This window comes from Lolium perenne, chromosome 1 (assembly GCF_019359855.2).
Source record: "Lolium perenne isolate Kyuss_39 chromosome 1, Kyuss_2.0, whole genome shotgun sequence".
NCBI classification, from domain to species: domain Eukaryota; kingdom Viridiplantae; phylum Streptophyta; class Magnoliopsida; order Poales; family Poaceae; genus Lolium; species Lolium perenne.
The window spans coordinates 6,592,978-6,608,771 of record NC_067244.2 but is presented as its reverse complement, the minus strand read 5'-3'; the positions used below and the strand labels follow the sequence as shown (position 1 = coordinate 6,608,771).

General features: G+C 43.9%; 3 protein-coding genes across 3 annotated transcripts; 2 read left to right on the top strand and 1 right to left on the bottom strand.

Moving 5' to 3' along the window:
• LOC127328400 (disease resistance protein RPM1-like) lies at positions 1–1,860 on the top strand. The gene has a single exon (XM_051355004.2). It carries the CDS (start codon positions 1–3, stop codon positions 1,858–1,860), a length of 1,860 nt encoding a protein of 619 aa, XP_051210964.2.
• A 4,176-nt stretch (positions 1,861–6,036) lies between these two features.
• Positions 6,037–7,168, bottom strand: LOC139831221 (uncharacterized). The gene is made up of 2 exons (XM_071820565.1): positions 6,631–7,168; positions 6,037–6,464 (listed from the first exon to the last, which is right to left on the bottom strand). The coding sequence occupies exons 1-2, from the start codon at positions 7,166–7,168 to the stop codon at positions 6,037–6,039; spliced, it is 966 nt and encodes a 321-aa protein (XP_071676666.1).
• Positions 7,169–11,042: 3,874 nt separating this feature from the next.
• On the top strand, positions 11,043–15,374 carry LOC127328381 (L-type lectin-domain containing receptor kinase IX.1-like). Its single transcript, XM_071820563.1, has 4 exons — positions 11,043–11,865; positions 12,157–12,216; positions 14,169–14,769; positions 14,801–15,374. Exons 1-4 carry the CDS (start codon positions 11,043–11,045, stop codon positions 15,372–15,374), a joined length of 2,058 nt encoding a protein of 685 aa, XP_071676664.1.
• The last annotated feature ends 420 nt before the right edge of the window (positions 15,375–15,794 follow it).

The following is a 15,794-nucleotide window of genomic DNA, read 5'->3' as shown; positions in this document are numbered from 1 at the left end:
ATGTTGGAGTTTTTTCAGAAGAGAATGGCGGAGGCAATACTTGCTGCTGTGACAAAGATTGGGATGATTGGTGCAAGCAAAGCGGCCACCGCTGTCGGAGATCAGTTGGCGAAGAGGGTTAATGGACTAATGGAACTGCCAGGAAAGATCAAGATGATTGATAAAGAGCTAAGGATGTTGAATGGCGTAATTCAAGATTTGGGCAGCTCACATCTCAGCAACAATGTTATCAAGGAGTGGATTACAGGCGTGAGGAATCTGGCCTACCATGTTGAAGATGTAGTTGACAAGTACTTGTATGAGGCTGTTAAGGTCAACGAAGAAGACTTCCTAAGTCGGTACGTGTTCAACATGGAAGGTGCACGTAACGCTATTGTTTTCAGTAAGATTGTCGTTGAGGTAGCAGAGATAGAAAACAAGCTCAAGCAAGTCAAAGAGAATCAAGCTTACTGGACTAATACAATTGTGCCTGTAAACAATGATCGTGCAGAGATTGATAGGCAGCGGTCTGGAGGCGGCTTTCAAGGGCTTTTTTGTGATGAGGATCTAGTGGGAATTGATGAGAATAGGAGTAAGTTGACTGAATGGCTGAGCACCGATGAGAAAGACAGCACGGTCATAACAATTTCTGGAATGGGAGGCTTGGGGAAAACAACCCTTGTGAGAAATGTGTATGATCGGGAGAAAGGCAACTTCCCTGGTGGTCAGGCTTGGATTGTGGTGTCACAGAAATATGATGTAGTTGATCTGCTGACCAAACTGCTCTCCAAGATAGGCCAGTCACAACCTGTTAGTGCCAAACCAGATGTCGATGACTTAACAGATGCAATACAGAAGACACTACAATACAAAAAATGTTTGATCGTTCTTGATGATGTGTGGAATGAAGAAGCATATAATCAGATGCGCAATGCATTCAAGGGTAGCCAAGGAAGCCGTGTTATGATCACAACCCGGAAGGAAAAGGTTGCAGCTATTGCTCATAACGGTCGTCGCATGATAGTCCAGCCACTGGGTAGCACCGAATCATACAAGCTCTTCTGCTCAAGGGCTTTCCACAACACCAGCCCTGACCCTGACCGCAAGTGCCCTCCGGAGCTTAGGTGCCCTCCAGAGCTTGAGACAGTGGCTGCTGCTATTGCTGATAGGTGTCATGGCCTGCCATTGGCCATTGTAGCTTGTGGTAGCCTTTTGTCCAAGAAGGAACCAACAGAGCACGCCTGGGACCAGATGTACAATCAACTCAGGAGCAAACTGCAGGAAAACAACCATGTGCAAGCTATTCTTATGCAGGAAAACAAGACGTGGCAGCTTATTCCTCCTCGCCCTGGGGTCAACATTATCGACTCGAAGTGGGTGTTTAAGGTAAAGAAAAATTCGGATGGATCTCTTGAGCGCTATAAAGCAAGGCTTGTGGCGAAAGGATTTCGACAGCGTTATGGTGAGGATTATGAGGATACTTTTAGTCCAGTTGTTAAACCAACTACTATTCATCTTCTTCTAGCTCTTGCGGTATCTCGCGGCTGGCATTTACATCAACTAGATATACAAAATGCCTTTTTGAATGGTGTCCTAGAAGAAGAAGTATTCATGCGGCAACCCCCCAGTTTTGAGGATCCTTTGCGTCCATCTCATTTGTGTCATCTCAAGAAGGCCATCTATGGACTCAAACAGGCTCCAAGAGCATGGCATGCTCGTCTTAGCTCTGTTCTTGGTTCTCTTGGTTTTCGAGCTTCTACTGCGGATACTTCTCTGTTTATTCTCTCCAAGCCAGATCTCACCATGTTTCTGCTTGTATATGTTGATGATATCATAGTCGTCAGCTCCTCTCCTTCTGCCACGACTCGATTGGTAGCCTAGATGCGTGATGCTTTTGCTGTGAAAGATCTTGGCAAGTTACATTTTTTCCTTGGGATTGAAGTTCATCATCAGCCTTCTAGCCTTGTTCTCACGCAGAAGAAATATGCTATTGATCTTCTTCAGCGAGCCGGCATGTTGAAGTGCACTCCTGCCTCCACACCTATGACTGTTGTTGACAGGCTTTCTGCACATGAAGGCACATTACTATCTGCTGATGCTGCTACCAGATATCGAAGTGTGGTTGGTGGGTTGCAATATCTCACTCTTACAAGGCCGGATTTGTCTTTTGCAGTCAACAAAGTGTGCCAGTTCCTTCATGCTCCGAGAGATACTCATTGGACTGCAGTTAAGCGTATTCTTCGGTTTGTGCGCTTCACGGTGTCTCATGGATTGACTATCCGCGCCACTCATGATTCTCTTATTTCTGCATTTTCTGATGCGGATTGGGCTGGCAACTTGGATGACAGGCGATCTACAGGGGGATATGCAGTCTTTTATGGAGGAAATTTGATCGCCTGGAATGCACAGAAACAAGCTACTCTTTCCAGGTCTAGTACAGAGTCTGAGTACAAGGCAGTGGCAAATGCAACAACTGAAATTATTTGGGTACAATCCTTACACAAGGAGTTGGGTCTTTCTGAGCCTAGAATACCCATATTATGGTGTGACAATATTGGTGCTACATATTTGTCTTCAAATCCGGTATTTCATGCTCGCACCAAACATATTGAAGTTGATTTTCATTTTGTGAGAGAAAGGGTAGCTCAGAAACAACTTCAGATCAGATTTATATCTTCCAAAGATCAGGTAGCTGATATATTTACAAAGCCATTGCCTTTACCAGCATTTGAAGCATGTAGACACAATCTCAACCTTATGGAACCCGGTTGAGATTGAGGGAGGATGATAAACAACGTGCTTACCACGTTTTAGCTAACAATTAGATTGTACTAGTCCTTGTTGTATACGGCTGAATCAGCCTAAGGCGTGTGCCTTTGTAGCTCTCTGTAACCGACTATACTCTAATATAAATATACACACACGGACGTTGCCCATGGAGAGGCACGATCTAATACCCTACCAATACTTGTTGTCTTTTAGATAGATCACGGTTGCGGGTCTTGGACGCAGGAAGGGGAGAGAGTTGAGGCCGTCGGGTGAGGCCAGCGAGCTCCACTGCGGCCCCCAGCGTCAACCGCGCTAGCGACCAAATCGAGCTCTAGCGCCACCACATGGAGCGCATGCTTACCGGAGCGACCTCCACCATGGCCAGATCGAGTGTCCCAGCGACTGAATCGAGCACCTGGCGAACTTAATCGAGAGCGGTAGCAAAAATGGAGAGAGTGAGAGAGAGAGATGACGAGTTAACGATGGTGGAAATAGAGGAAAATGGGAAGACCATGAACATCACGACTGAAAGACGAGGTGGTCCTTGAAACACATCAATGAACAGATACGAGCTCGTGCTCGAAACTGGCGAGCATGGATATTCTGGTGCTCGATGCCGAACTGATAAGGTCGTACTCAAAAATAAAACTAAGCCGATGGGACGGGCGGTGGATTGGGGCTTCCTAATTGCAGTTTCCGTTCATTTGATACAGAAATTGGTGTCCAATTTTGAGATTTTGGAGAGTCTAGGGACATGATTTGGGGAAGATGAGAAACTTCCGTACGGGAGAAGATTGGTGGGGCCTAGCGACCCATGGGATCGCTCACGGGTGTGGGTCACGCTGGACCAGTTATCGTTGTAGGGCGGGCTGTGCCGGCAGCTGAAAGGCCCAATTAACCATCAAAGAGCCATCAGGACAATTCACGAGAACGGCTCAACGCCTTCATGCACAGATATTGTGTGGATTCTGCTCAAACAAAAGATATTGTGTGGATAGTCCCACCTCGCTCCCGTATAATAAATTTCACCGGTTTATATGTCTAAGTTTTTTGAGTTGTAACAAGCCGCAACAAGCACCAGAGTCATTGTATGGTCTAAGATTTAATTGTGGGAGCCGGATTAAAAGAGGAATGGTGCGCTGGTGTGGCATGGGGAAGGAAGATGGATTAAAGTGGGAGAATGAAAAGGAAAGGGAAAGTGATTTAAAAGGAGAAATTGCAGAAAAAATATATGATGGCAGTGGCGAAGAAGAAAGGTGCGGGATCCAGACCGTCTTATGACTACTTCTACAGAGAGGAGAGAGAGAGGAGAGCTAAGGGGTCAGGAGGAGATGGGGCTTCTGTCCTGCTACTTGCTACCGAAATTTTTACAGAAACCATCTTCTATTGTTTATTTAAATTTTAAATTTTAGATAAAAAGGGAGAAATTATTACTGCTAATTTTGCTGCTGTTTTTACTCGAATTTGCCTGAATTGATTTTACTTATATTGACCTGCTGTTTATTTCTCATATAAGTGGACAACTCTTGGACCGGATTGTCACTAGGTTAAACAGGACTGCAAAACATACAACTTTTATTAGTTTTGCTGCTGTTTTTACTCGAATTTGCCTGAATTGCTTTTACTTATATTTGACCTGCTGTTTATTTCTCATATAAGTGGACAACTCTTGGACCGGATTGTCACTAGGTTAAACAGGACTGCAAAACATACAACTTTTATTGGAGATCCCAAATTTAAGTGTTCATGATTTTTTCTCTTAGGAATCCTTACCAACCATATATTTTAACAATTCCGCCAAGGTTTCAAATTAAAGGTTTAGCAATCAAATATAAAATACTATTTTTTGGCAACTGATTTTGCTCATTAAATTATTGGAGGTGAAGACCGTGGTTCCCTGAGGTAGAGCGGTGCAAGGTGCATCGCACTAGGGACACGAGCTACGCGGCGTAGGGTGAAAGCCATCAGGACTTTGATCCAGTGGTGCAATACCGTTGGTGCCCCGAGCCAAGAGGAAGCTTTGTGCATGCCAACGGGTCCCCGAGCTAGGCAACATGAGGTGTACACCGACGGGTCTTCGAGCAAGACGACAGGCGGGGGATTTCTAGGAAGGGGAGGGCAGTGCAGCACAACGTCATCGGTGATCAGGAAAAAGGGCGGAGCCATACCGGTGGCTCCACGGAGCTCAAGAAGGACTTGTGGCATGCGTGTCTAAAAAAATCAGTCGAAGAATCCGTAGCAACGCACGGGTTTTTTTCCTAGTTAGTTTAAACATCTATTTTCGCAGTTTATAAGTCACATTTGTTTCAAATATTTAACTACTTTGTATAATATTTGTGTCAAATGTTGCACTACTTTGTTACTGTATTTTGTTTGGTGATTTTAGGTAGACCACAGGGCTGGCCTCGCTGAATAAAATGTGCCAAGCCACTAGGGCTGCCCCGTTGTCCTAGCGATCATTTCCGCCTCCACTATCCGACGAAAAGGGATGCAGGCGGTTAATTTGGACTTTCCTTTTGCGTTGCTGCTCCTCCGAACTTCCCGTGGCCGCGTGCAATTGTTGCTCCCCGACCCCATTCTGGCGGCCTATCACGGTCATTTGGATTTAGGGATAGTTAACCACAGGCCGCTTCTCCTCTAATCCAAGAAGAAATAGATTCGTGCTTTTTTCCCTTTAACATAGACCGTGTAGATGCACAGGTGATTGGTTATGTGGATTTATAAATTGTATGTATGTGCTACATATATTGCATAACTATCTGTGTGGTAGATTGTAGAATATTTTAAATATTAATTGGACATTTTTATATGAAATCTAGGATGTGCGCTCCATACTGAAGAGGATGTCTTAAATTTATAAATCTGTGAGATTTTTTTGGGATCGATGGATTATAATATTTTTTCTTGTATGACGCCTTACAACCACATTCGAGACTTTTCCATTGAAATATTAATTCTAGTAAATTCCAATGAAATATGAATTCCACTAAATATGAATTATAGTAAATCAGTATATAAACAGGCTCTCGACATCCGCGGGGCATTCCAGACTTTTCCATCATAGACAGCTGACAGTGAAAAGTCAGTTTGCCAAACGGTTCAACTGCGCACAACAGCTTTCTACGATAGCAGCTCTGTCACAGGCGATAACTGCTTTTTTTTTCGCGGGCACACGAAAAGCGTGCCAGATCTTTATAGAAGGGAGCAAAAATATACAAGAGACCAACGGGGGATGCAAGCATCTACCCGCGGTCGACCCACACACACACACCACCCTAGCCTAAAAGCCTACTCTCGCGGCATGATTCTCCACTCCCCTCCTCTCGCAGCCCTCCAAAGGGCGAACTCCTCTAACACTGAGTCTATGGTCTGTTCAGTGGACAGCTGCCTCTCAAGGTTGCCAAACACCCTGGCATTCCTTTGCTTCCAAAGCGTCCAGGCGATCAACAGGACTAGGGTGTCGAACTCTCTCCTATCCTCCCTACGAAGCCTCTTCCTCGCCTCCGTCCACCAGCGCTCCAGATTGGTGTTCTCCTGTGGCACCTGGAGCTGTGATCCCAACCTTGTCAAGCATCCAAACCAAACCATTCTGGCGTACGGACAATGCGAAAGAATATGATCAACAGTGTCCTCCTCCCCGCAAACAGGTAGCGCAGGGTCCGGATTGTCCCTGCAAACCATGCCGAGCCCTCCTATCCGACGTCCGTAGCACGTGTCTGAGAGCCAACCAACCAAAGATTTTGCACTTAAGCGGTGCAAACGACCTCCAGACCGGCTTTGCCATGGCCCAAGATATCCTCCCTTGGCATAGCATGTCGTATGTCTCTCTGGTGGTGTACTTTCCAGACGCCGATCCCCGCCATGCAAACTGGTCCGGCCTACCGTCATCCCTGGGAACTCCCTCAATCGCCTCCCAAAGGAGGGTGCACTGCATCCAACCCTCAATGGAGAGATCTCCCACAATGTCTGATAGCCAAGCTTCTTCCTGCAAAGCCTGTCTGATCTTTCTAGAGTTCCTCCTCCTAGTGGGGACTAAAGCCGTCACTTCTGGGGCAATGTCCCCCGCGCTTCTCCCATCTATCCATCTGTCTGTCCAAAAAAGAGTGCTCTCTCCATCTCCCACTCTGAAAATTGCCAAGCTCTGGAACACCTCATTAGCTTCCGTGTCGTTGAGCGCAGGCAACCCTTGCCATGGCCTAGAAGGGTCCGTGCGACGCAGCCAACACCATCTCACTCTAAGGGCCAGCCCCTGGAGCCTCAAGTCTTTCACTCCCAGACCTCCAAGCCTAGTCGGCTTGCAAATAGTGTCCCAGGCAACCAAGCATTGACCTCCGTTAACATCTTTCTTCCCAGCCCAGAAGAAGGCTCTCATCCATTTGACCAGTTTCTCAAGCACCCAAGCTGGCGCCTCCGCAACCATCAGCTGATGAATAGGTCGCGCACTAATCACTGACTTAAGGAGTATAAGTCTCCCAGATTTCTGAATCATTCCCCTCTGCCAGGCAGGAACACAGTTTATGACTTGATCGATCAGCGGCTGCCACTCCGCTTTCGTCAAAGGTCTCAGCGCCAATTGCATACCTAGGTATTTTATGGGGAAACCAACCACCTCACACTAACTGCTTATTTGAAAGCCATAATCCAGCCAAACAACCTCATTACTGTAAAGAATCGTGTTTGGCTGCTGAAACACACCGGTCGGTTGTTTTTGTTGTTTGGTTGGACTTTTTCTCATAAGCGTGGAAAGCTAGCCTAAATGCCCAACCAAACACCCCGGCCGTAACCTTTTGTACACGTATATAAGTAAAATTATGTTACTTTCGATTTTAAAAACATGAACCGACAATTTCATCGGTTCGATTACGTACCGAAACTATGCTTCGGGCGTGGCTAGGAGTAGATGTGCTCGGATGTGCTGGTATGGTTGCAGGCACTGGACAGTCACCATCCAGTTGGGTTCAAGCCTATGGAAAGCATTGCCCGCGTTCTGATGAGATGGTGTGAGCTCTTGGTTCCTCGACGACTAGACCGATTGTCGCTTAGGCAAACCAGTTGCTACCTAGACGTACCAAAGACCAAAGTGTTGACTTAATGTAATGAACGTATAATGGAACGAACATGTTGCAGTTGTTTTATCAGTCAAGCATAGAAGGACTATTTAAAGAGACTAACATAACAAGTCTTGTCACCTCTCCTTTGAGTTTGTCGGCATCCAGATGCGGATCGACTGGTCGTGTAGCCAACTGGCATACAAGCATCTCTTATTTGTTTGTCTGCAAATGTATATGCAGACGTATGCACACCAATCCCACTCGATAAATTGCTTTTTTTTACTTTTTAAAAAAATTAATTTTATCTCATTGTGTTAATAAGTATTGCTAGTTGGTAGGTGCGTCCCTTTCTCTCCAACAAATACTACACAACATTGACAGCAAAAATTAAGATTGGATGGATACATTGTCACTCGCCGATAGAATAGAATAATTCCCCGCAACGATTAGTAGCACAAATCTATGTTTTCCGATCCTGGTTTTCCATGTTGTGCTTAAATTAGTTTACGAACTACAAATTTTCTTTGGCCGGTCAGCGGTTGTTGTCGTTCACACTCGTCGCCAAGGTCAGTCTTTATCGGAAATGAGCTGATGTTAGCGTGCATGTTACACCACTTGGCTAGCTCGTTTGTTTACTTGACAAGTTGACATGCTTTTTTCTTCGAAAAGGAGCAGACATGTAGTGCAACAACCAATTCTGTTGCTCTCTCTCTCTTTTTTTTTCGAAATGGGGTATATCCCCAGCCTCTGCATCAATCGATGCACACAGCTCTCTTTATTACCCAAAGTATCAAAATATCAAGTATCAAAGTTTTACAACTCAAAGATCATACAACGTGTACACATAAACTAGCCAACGAAACAGTATAGTGACACGTTTATGCATCTTGAAGTCGTTTAGTAGGTCGCCAACCAGCCTGGCTGTAAATAGCCTTTGCCACCGCTTCCAGCCGGCGGCATCCAGCATGCATAGGCTCTCGTTGCGCCTCCGGTAGTAAGAGAGACCAGTCGTGGATCCAGTGTGATACCATACGGATAACCTGTAAAAAATTAACATTTGTATTCCTGTTAAAGACAATGTCATTACGGCTATTCCATATAGCCCACATCAACGCGCTAAAACCAATTCTAATTCTAACTTTAGCCGTCTTACCCACCCCATTTAACCAGTTCCCGAACATGTTTGTGACATTAGTCGGTGGGGGTATATTAAAGGTAAACTGAATAACTCTCCAAATAAGCTTTGCGAAGGGACAATCAAAAAACAAATGGTTTATTGATTCCGATGAATCACAGAACACACATTTCTTACAACCATTCCAATTTCGGCGAGCTAAATTATCTTTGGTGAGGATAACTTTTTTATGAAGAAACCACATAAAAATCCGAACTTTTAGTGGTATCTTAAGCTTCCAAATATATTTACGAAGAAAAATCGTATGACCGTTCATATAGTCCGCGTACATTGACTTAACCGAAAAAGATCCAGAAGTTGTTAACCTCCACACCAAGGCATCCTTCTCGTCGGACAAGGAAATAAACATAAGTCGTTGGACCAAATCGATCCAAGCAGCCCACTTATTTCCTGTCAAAGACCTTCTAAATTCTAAATTCAAAGGTCTATTTGTGAGAACTTCAGCGACTAAAGCGTTCTTTCGTCTGACGATATTATATAACGAAGGATACTGACTCGCGAGAGGAGCATCTCCCAGCCAAGTGTCTTCCCAGAAGCGTACTTGTTGGCCATTACCTACTGAAAAAGTACTCCGTGAAAAGAAATCGTCTTTCACTCCCATGAGTCCTTTCCAAAATGGAGAGTCGGATGGTTTCGCAGTCACTTGTGACAAGGTCTTGGTTTTAAGATATTTGTTATATAATAGTTCCTGCCAAACTCCTTGTTCGGTAAGGAGTTTATATAGCCACTTGCTTAACAAGCATCTATTTTTTAATTCCAAGACTTCCACCCCTAGCCCTCCATGCTCCTTGGGCCTACAAATAATGTTCCATTTGGTCAATCTATATTTTCGTTTTAGCTGATCGTTCTGCCAGAAAAAACGAGACCGATAGAAATCTAATCTTTTTCTTACCCCTTTAGGTATTTCAAAAAAAGATAGCATAAACATCGGTAAACTTGATAGTACAGAGTTTATCAAAACAAGCCTATCTCCGTATGAAAGAAGCTTACTTTGCCAACATCCCAGTTTTCGCTCAAAGCGAGTTTCGACAGGATTCCATTCCTTGTTCAAAATCCGTCTATGATGAATTGGTATACCGAGATATTTGAGCGGAAGTGACCCAGCTTCACAACCAAAGATCTGTGTATACTGATCTTCCACCTCTTTGGCTTTACCAAAACAAAAAATATCAATATTTGTGAAAGTTTATTTTTAGCCCAGATAATTGCTCAAAGATACAAAGTATTAACTTCATGTTTACTGCCTTCTCTAGGTCATGTTCCATGAATAAAATTGTATCATCAGCGTACTGTAGCAATGAAACTCCTCCCTCGACAAGGTGAGGTATAAGTCCCCCTACTTGGCCATCGTCTTTCACTCGGGCGATTAAAATGGCCAACATGTCTGCGACTAAATTAAAAAGGAGCGGAGACAGGGGATCGCCTTGTCTCAGCCCTTTCATAGTTTGGAAATAATGACCAATGTCGTCATTAACCCTTATTCCCACGGACCCTCCCTCAACAAAATTGCTTATTAATTGACACCATTTTTGGGAGAATCCTTTCATTCGCAAAGTTTGCTGAAGAAAAGACCATTTAACCTTATCATAGGCCTTTTCAAAATCAATCTTAAAAAGCACACCATCCAGTTTCTTCCGATGAAGTTCATGGACTGTTTCATGTAATACTACAACTCCTTCTAAAATATGCCTCCCTGGCATAAACGCTGTCTGGGTAGGTTTTATTACTTTTGGTGCAATAGTCGTAATTCTATTAGTGCCTACTTTCGTAAAGATCTTAAAGCTAACATTGAGTAGGCATATGGGTCTGTACTGTTGAATTTGTATTGCATTATCTTTTTTCGGTATCAATGTAATAATACCAAAATTTAACTTGTAAAGCGGCAACTCGCCTTGTTGCAACTGTACAAACAACTTCATAAGGTCCATTTTAATTACCTCTCTCTCTCTACCTTGCTTATATATCCATGCCAACTGCCCAGTGCCCACACAAGTACATTTCTACTTGACCGAGTGCAAGCTCAAAGCAAGCTCTCAGGTTGCAACATTATGGCGCCTGAAAGTGCTACTGCGCGCATCTTTCTCGCTGCCTGCTTCTTCTTCTTGTCCAACACCCACCATGTTACTGCTGCCACCTCGCCGCCTCCATCCTTCAGCTTCGACTTCTCAAACACCTCCAAGGACCAACTAGGAGATCTCCGGTTCGAGGGAGACGCCGCTCTAAATGGCAACCTGGTTGACCTCACCTGCAACGATGATTCCTTGTTCTGCCTGGGGCGGATGTCATACAACCACCCGGTGGCCTTGTACGACAACAACACGGGCGAGGTGGCCAGCTTCGCCACCACCTTCACCTTCGCCATCAACATATTGCCCAACACAACCCAAAGGGGAGACGGTATGACCTTCTTCCTCTCTGGCTACCCCTCAAGGTTACCGCCAGGCTCGTCCGGTAGCGTCTTTGGCCTGAGGAACTGGACCAATACTAGCCCCTCCGGAGAAGACCGGTTCGTCGCCATCGAGTTTGACCCGTTCAGCAACGGGCAATGGGATTCCATATCAAACGACCACATTGGCATCGACCTCAACTCCCTGACCTCGATTAGCTCAACGAGGTTGCCGATCTACAGCCTCAACGGCACCATGACGGCGACCATCACTTTTGACAACGCCACCCGGATACTGGAGGCCATACTGAACTTTGATTACAATAGTTCTCTTGCCCCCGCTAGTGTCAAGACACAGCTACCAGCTCAGCTCGATGCGTTGCTCCCGCCTGTGGTGTCTGTGGGGTTCTCGGCGGGCACCGGTGGATACTCTGAGCTGCATCAGATACACTCTTGGTCCTTCAACTCAACTATGGCAGCCACGGGTACGGATTTTCTGGATTTTGGAAATAGTAATGACTTATGATCAAAAGCAGCATATATGTCCATTTGCAAAATAAATAAAAAACAGCATATCTATCATGAGCAAATTAGATTTCATGATTCAGTATACATGAACTAATAACCGCTCTTTCCATCCTATAATATAAGATATTATTAGATATATTGTAGGACAGAGGGAGAGTACTATATAAATTTATTTGGTTATTATATCTTTAGCCTAACAGTATAGTAGATTTTACTCCCTGTTTGAAATTGATATGTGTGTTGTACAGATACACCCACAAGAGATAACGGATTTCATCCGAATCAAGGCGAGGTGTTTGGCATCAAAGGTATCCATGGAACCAAATTCATCATATTGTTCGTACATTTCATACTATTTGAAGCGACTACGCATAATCGGCGCAATAATAAATTTTGATAATCTTTCAAATCACATGAGTATTTAATATATCACATATTATGATCAGTTTATAACAAATCCTGATTAATCAAGTGAAAACTAGAAGGATAACGTCAATGATTAATTTACCCTCCATCTCAAGATTATGGTAAGATGGGGTACTAGTGGAAGGGATAAGTTGATGATTATTAATTTACTAGTTTTTAACGAATCACAAGAGCTACATATTACATATTTACATCTACAAACCCAGGTCTATAGAATGGCTCTTTGGAATAGCTTATAGGATGGATTCGGTCTTGGGCAGGGCTCTTTGTTCCTTTATCGCAAAGCATAACCTTCTGCTCCAAGTCTTCGATCTTCACTGTGATAAGATACAATCCATTCCTTTACCAAAACAGGGATATGTCCAGTGTTATTAGTTGTTACAGTATGCATCTCCCTTACCTTTATAACTATTCATCGACAGCCTATATATACCTAGCTACTACATATCCAAAAAATATATGAGAGTTGAGTTGAAATTAATCACTTTGTTCTCCATAAGTATTTAGGAAAGATACACAATATTCTGTTTATTTTTATACATTTTATCTTGAAAACCATCTTTTGCAATATTGCTTGCCCACTGAAAGTAGTGCTCCTCCTGATTTGTCAGCTCTAATAGAGTAATCCCACATTTCACATCGTCGCATTATGGTACGTACGTATGAGGCATAAACTAATAATAAAGAGGCCTAGGTGTCAACAACTAGTCGTTTGAGCCGGGAATGTACGGTAGCGGGTGGCTCACACATGTCATGCTGGCTAGGGCATCGGTTGTTGAAATTCTACAAACAAGAACTCTTTTTTCAACAAATTAAATGACATGATCTTTTATATCTCTACTTTACAATTTTGCTAGACACAAAACAACAAAAAAGTCTTTTCTGAGATATTTAACCGCCATCTAGAAAGTATAAAAGACATATTGTACATTATATCATATTGTAATACTGTAGAAAAATAGTATTGTCAGTTCTTGCCATTAATGTATTTATGCATACCAAAAGTGTGTGCAGACTAAAATTACTTAAGAGGTGATGAAAAGACGAATGGCTTGTAGAAGCGATACAACTATATTGTATTTTGTTTACACATATCATTTATCGACTAAGAGAATTTCATGTCAGCAACCATGCTACAAAATTATAGCAATATATATATGTACTCCCTCTGTACCCGATTACAGGAGTATATTGGCCGAGTGTTGTGAGTTGTGACCGAAGTGGATGGCGACTGGGCAAAAAAAAATCTTAAGTTTGCATGCCAACGATCTTAGCGAAAATTACTGCAGGCCCACGTTCCGTTACTCCTTCAGTTTGAATACATCACGGTGAAAACCCCTTCAGTTTGCATGCAACATGATAAAAACGGCGGGCATTGGTCAAACTCACTTAGTTGGGGTAATGGATACACAATTAACCTAAATTTCCGGCCGTATAGCTCCAAAAAAGCTATTACCCCTATAATCTGATACTGAGGGAGCACAGGCGGACCTTAGTGGGGGCGAAATGGGCCGTCGCCCCCCCCAGCCCAGAAAAAATTTGCCTACTATCTACAGGTATTAGGCCCATTTATCAACTGAAAATCAGCCTCAAGCTCATTTTTAGCTCCCTCAACCCATTTCGTCCCCCCAGAATTTCGGCCCAAGGTCCGCGCCCGTGAGGGAGTACAAAGTCTTGTCTGAGAATCTTATACCTACAAAAAATGGCATTACCACAATGTATCACTGCTTCTGCTGCCCACATATTCATGCATTTAGGGAGTGCATGGTTTTTTCACCTAAAATAGGTTATATGTATTAATAATTAGTTCTCTTTTCCTTCTTCCTTTCTGCAGGTCGTCAGGGCCAAAATTTGGTTATTGGAGGATTGGTGATACTCGTGTTAGCCGTGTTGTTGGCAATCTGGTCGACCTTTTCATGGTGTAGGTTGAAACGCATACGGAACTCCTTTGGCAAGGATAGTCGGCTTAAACGATACGAGTACAGCGACCTGTCCATGGCAACAGACAGATTCTCCGAAAAGAAGGAGATCGGAAAGGGTGGCTTTGGCGTGGTCTACAGTGGGAGTCTCAAGAAGAAGGATGTGGCTGTCAAGAAAATCCTGAAGGACTCGAGAGGAGAATTCAAGGACTTCCTTGCCGAGCTTGGTTCCATTGACGGAACGGGCCACGTGAACTTGGTGAGGCTCGAAGGCTGGTGCTGCAGCGTTAACAATTACATGTTTTGGTGCTTGGGAAGGCAGCATGTCGAGCTCTTTCTTGTGTATGAACTCGTGCCAAATGGAACACTACATCAGCACCTGTACGAAAAGTCAGAAGTGTTGTCATGGGAAATGAGGTATAATTTCGATACGTTTTCTCTCTTTTCCTGTATTGCTCTATGTCTTATTTATGTGAAATATATTTTTATTCATAAAATGGAAGAAACCTCTTTGATGTATATGTGATGTATGAGAAAATATTTGCAGGTTCAAAATTGTGAAGGGTTTATGCAACGCCCTTCATTATCTCCACCACCAATGTAGCCAATACATATTGCATAGAGATATCAAACCAGGCAACATTCTACTCGATAGTGAATTCAACGCCAAGCTCGGTGACTTTGGCCTGTCTAGGGTCGCCGAGCACAACAACGTAACATCAGTGCAAACGGAAGCAGCTGCTGGGACTATGCGCTACATGGATCCACAGAGCATGACAGATGGACAGGCCAACTTACGCCGCAGCTCCGATGTCTACAGCTTTGGAATCGTCCTGCTAGAGATAGCACATGGAAAGTATAACCCCGGCCTTGTTCGACATCTGCACAAGAATCGACCATATACATTCGTGGAGGACGTTGCCGATGAGAAGCTAGCTGGACAATTTGACAGGGTGCAGATGGAGCGTGTTATTATCCTGGGCCTCCGATGTTGTGAAGAAGTCGCGAGCAAACGACCTTCACTTGATGCTGCAGCAATGCAATTCCTGGAGAGTGGTGGGGAGTTGCATGCTGCCACGATTCATAAAGATGAGCCCCGCCCTACTACTCCTCGTGCCTAGCTAGCTATCATCAGAAACCTTGATCATGTACACACTTATTCCTGATTCACATCTGTCACTATATTTTTTTCGATAAAGAGCGCTTTCATTACTTTTTAAAAGTATTACATTCAGCCTCTGCGTAACAAAGATGCACACAGCCGCACACACAAAGTATCATAGTAGCACACACACAAGGTATCAAAAAGGCAATAACTGAAGGACTAATAACATGGGACGACGACTAAGACGCAGAGGACTCTATCCGTAGATTACGCCGACATCTATGTTGGGAAAAAATTTCCTTCGCCATATCCTCCAACCGTGTAGAAACCTCCATAAAGAGATCTCGATTCTCTAGCTTCTAGAGCAAAGACCACGAACGGAGCAAAGCAGTGGATCGGTAGATAACCTGCAAACAAGAAGAATTAGAATCATGGA

What these genes read in the sequence shown, in the direction of transcription:
- LOC127328400 (XM_051355004.2), top strand. Translation starts at nt 1, where the DNA reads ATGTTGGAGTTTTTTCAGAAGAGAATGGCGGAGGCAATACTTGCTGCT.
- LOC139831221 (XM_071820565.1), bottom strand. Translation starts at nt 7,168, where the DNA reads ATGGTTGCGGAGGCGCCAGCTTGGGTGCTTGAGAAACTGGTCAAATGG. An exon ending in GGGAGTTCCCAGGGATGACG is followed by an intron (nt 6,465 to 6,630) that starts GTAGGCCGGACC and finishes GTTGGCTCTCAG; the next exon opens with ACACGTGCTACGGACGTCGG.
- LOC127328381 (XM_071820563.1), top strand. Translation starts at nt 11,043, where the DNA reads ATGGCGCCTGAAAGTGCTACTGCGCGCATCTTTCTCGCTGCCTGCTTC. An exon ending in CTCAACTATGGCAGCCACGG is followed by an intron (nt 11,866 to 12,156) that starts GTACGGATTTTC and finishes TGTGTTGTACAG; the next exon opens with ATACACCCACAAGAGATAAC. An exon ending in CGAGGTGTTTGGCATCAAAG is followed by an intron (nt 12,217 to 14,168) that starts GTATCCATGGAA and finishes TCCTTTCTGCAG; the next exon opens with GTCGTCAGGGCCAAAATTTG.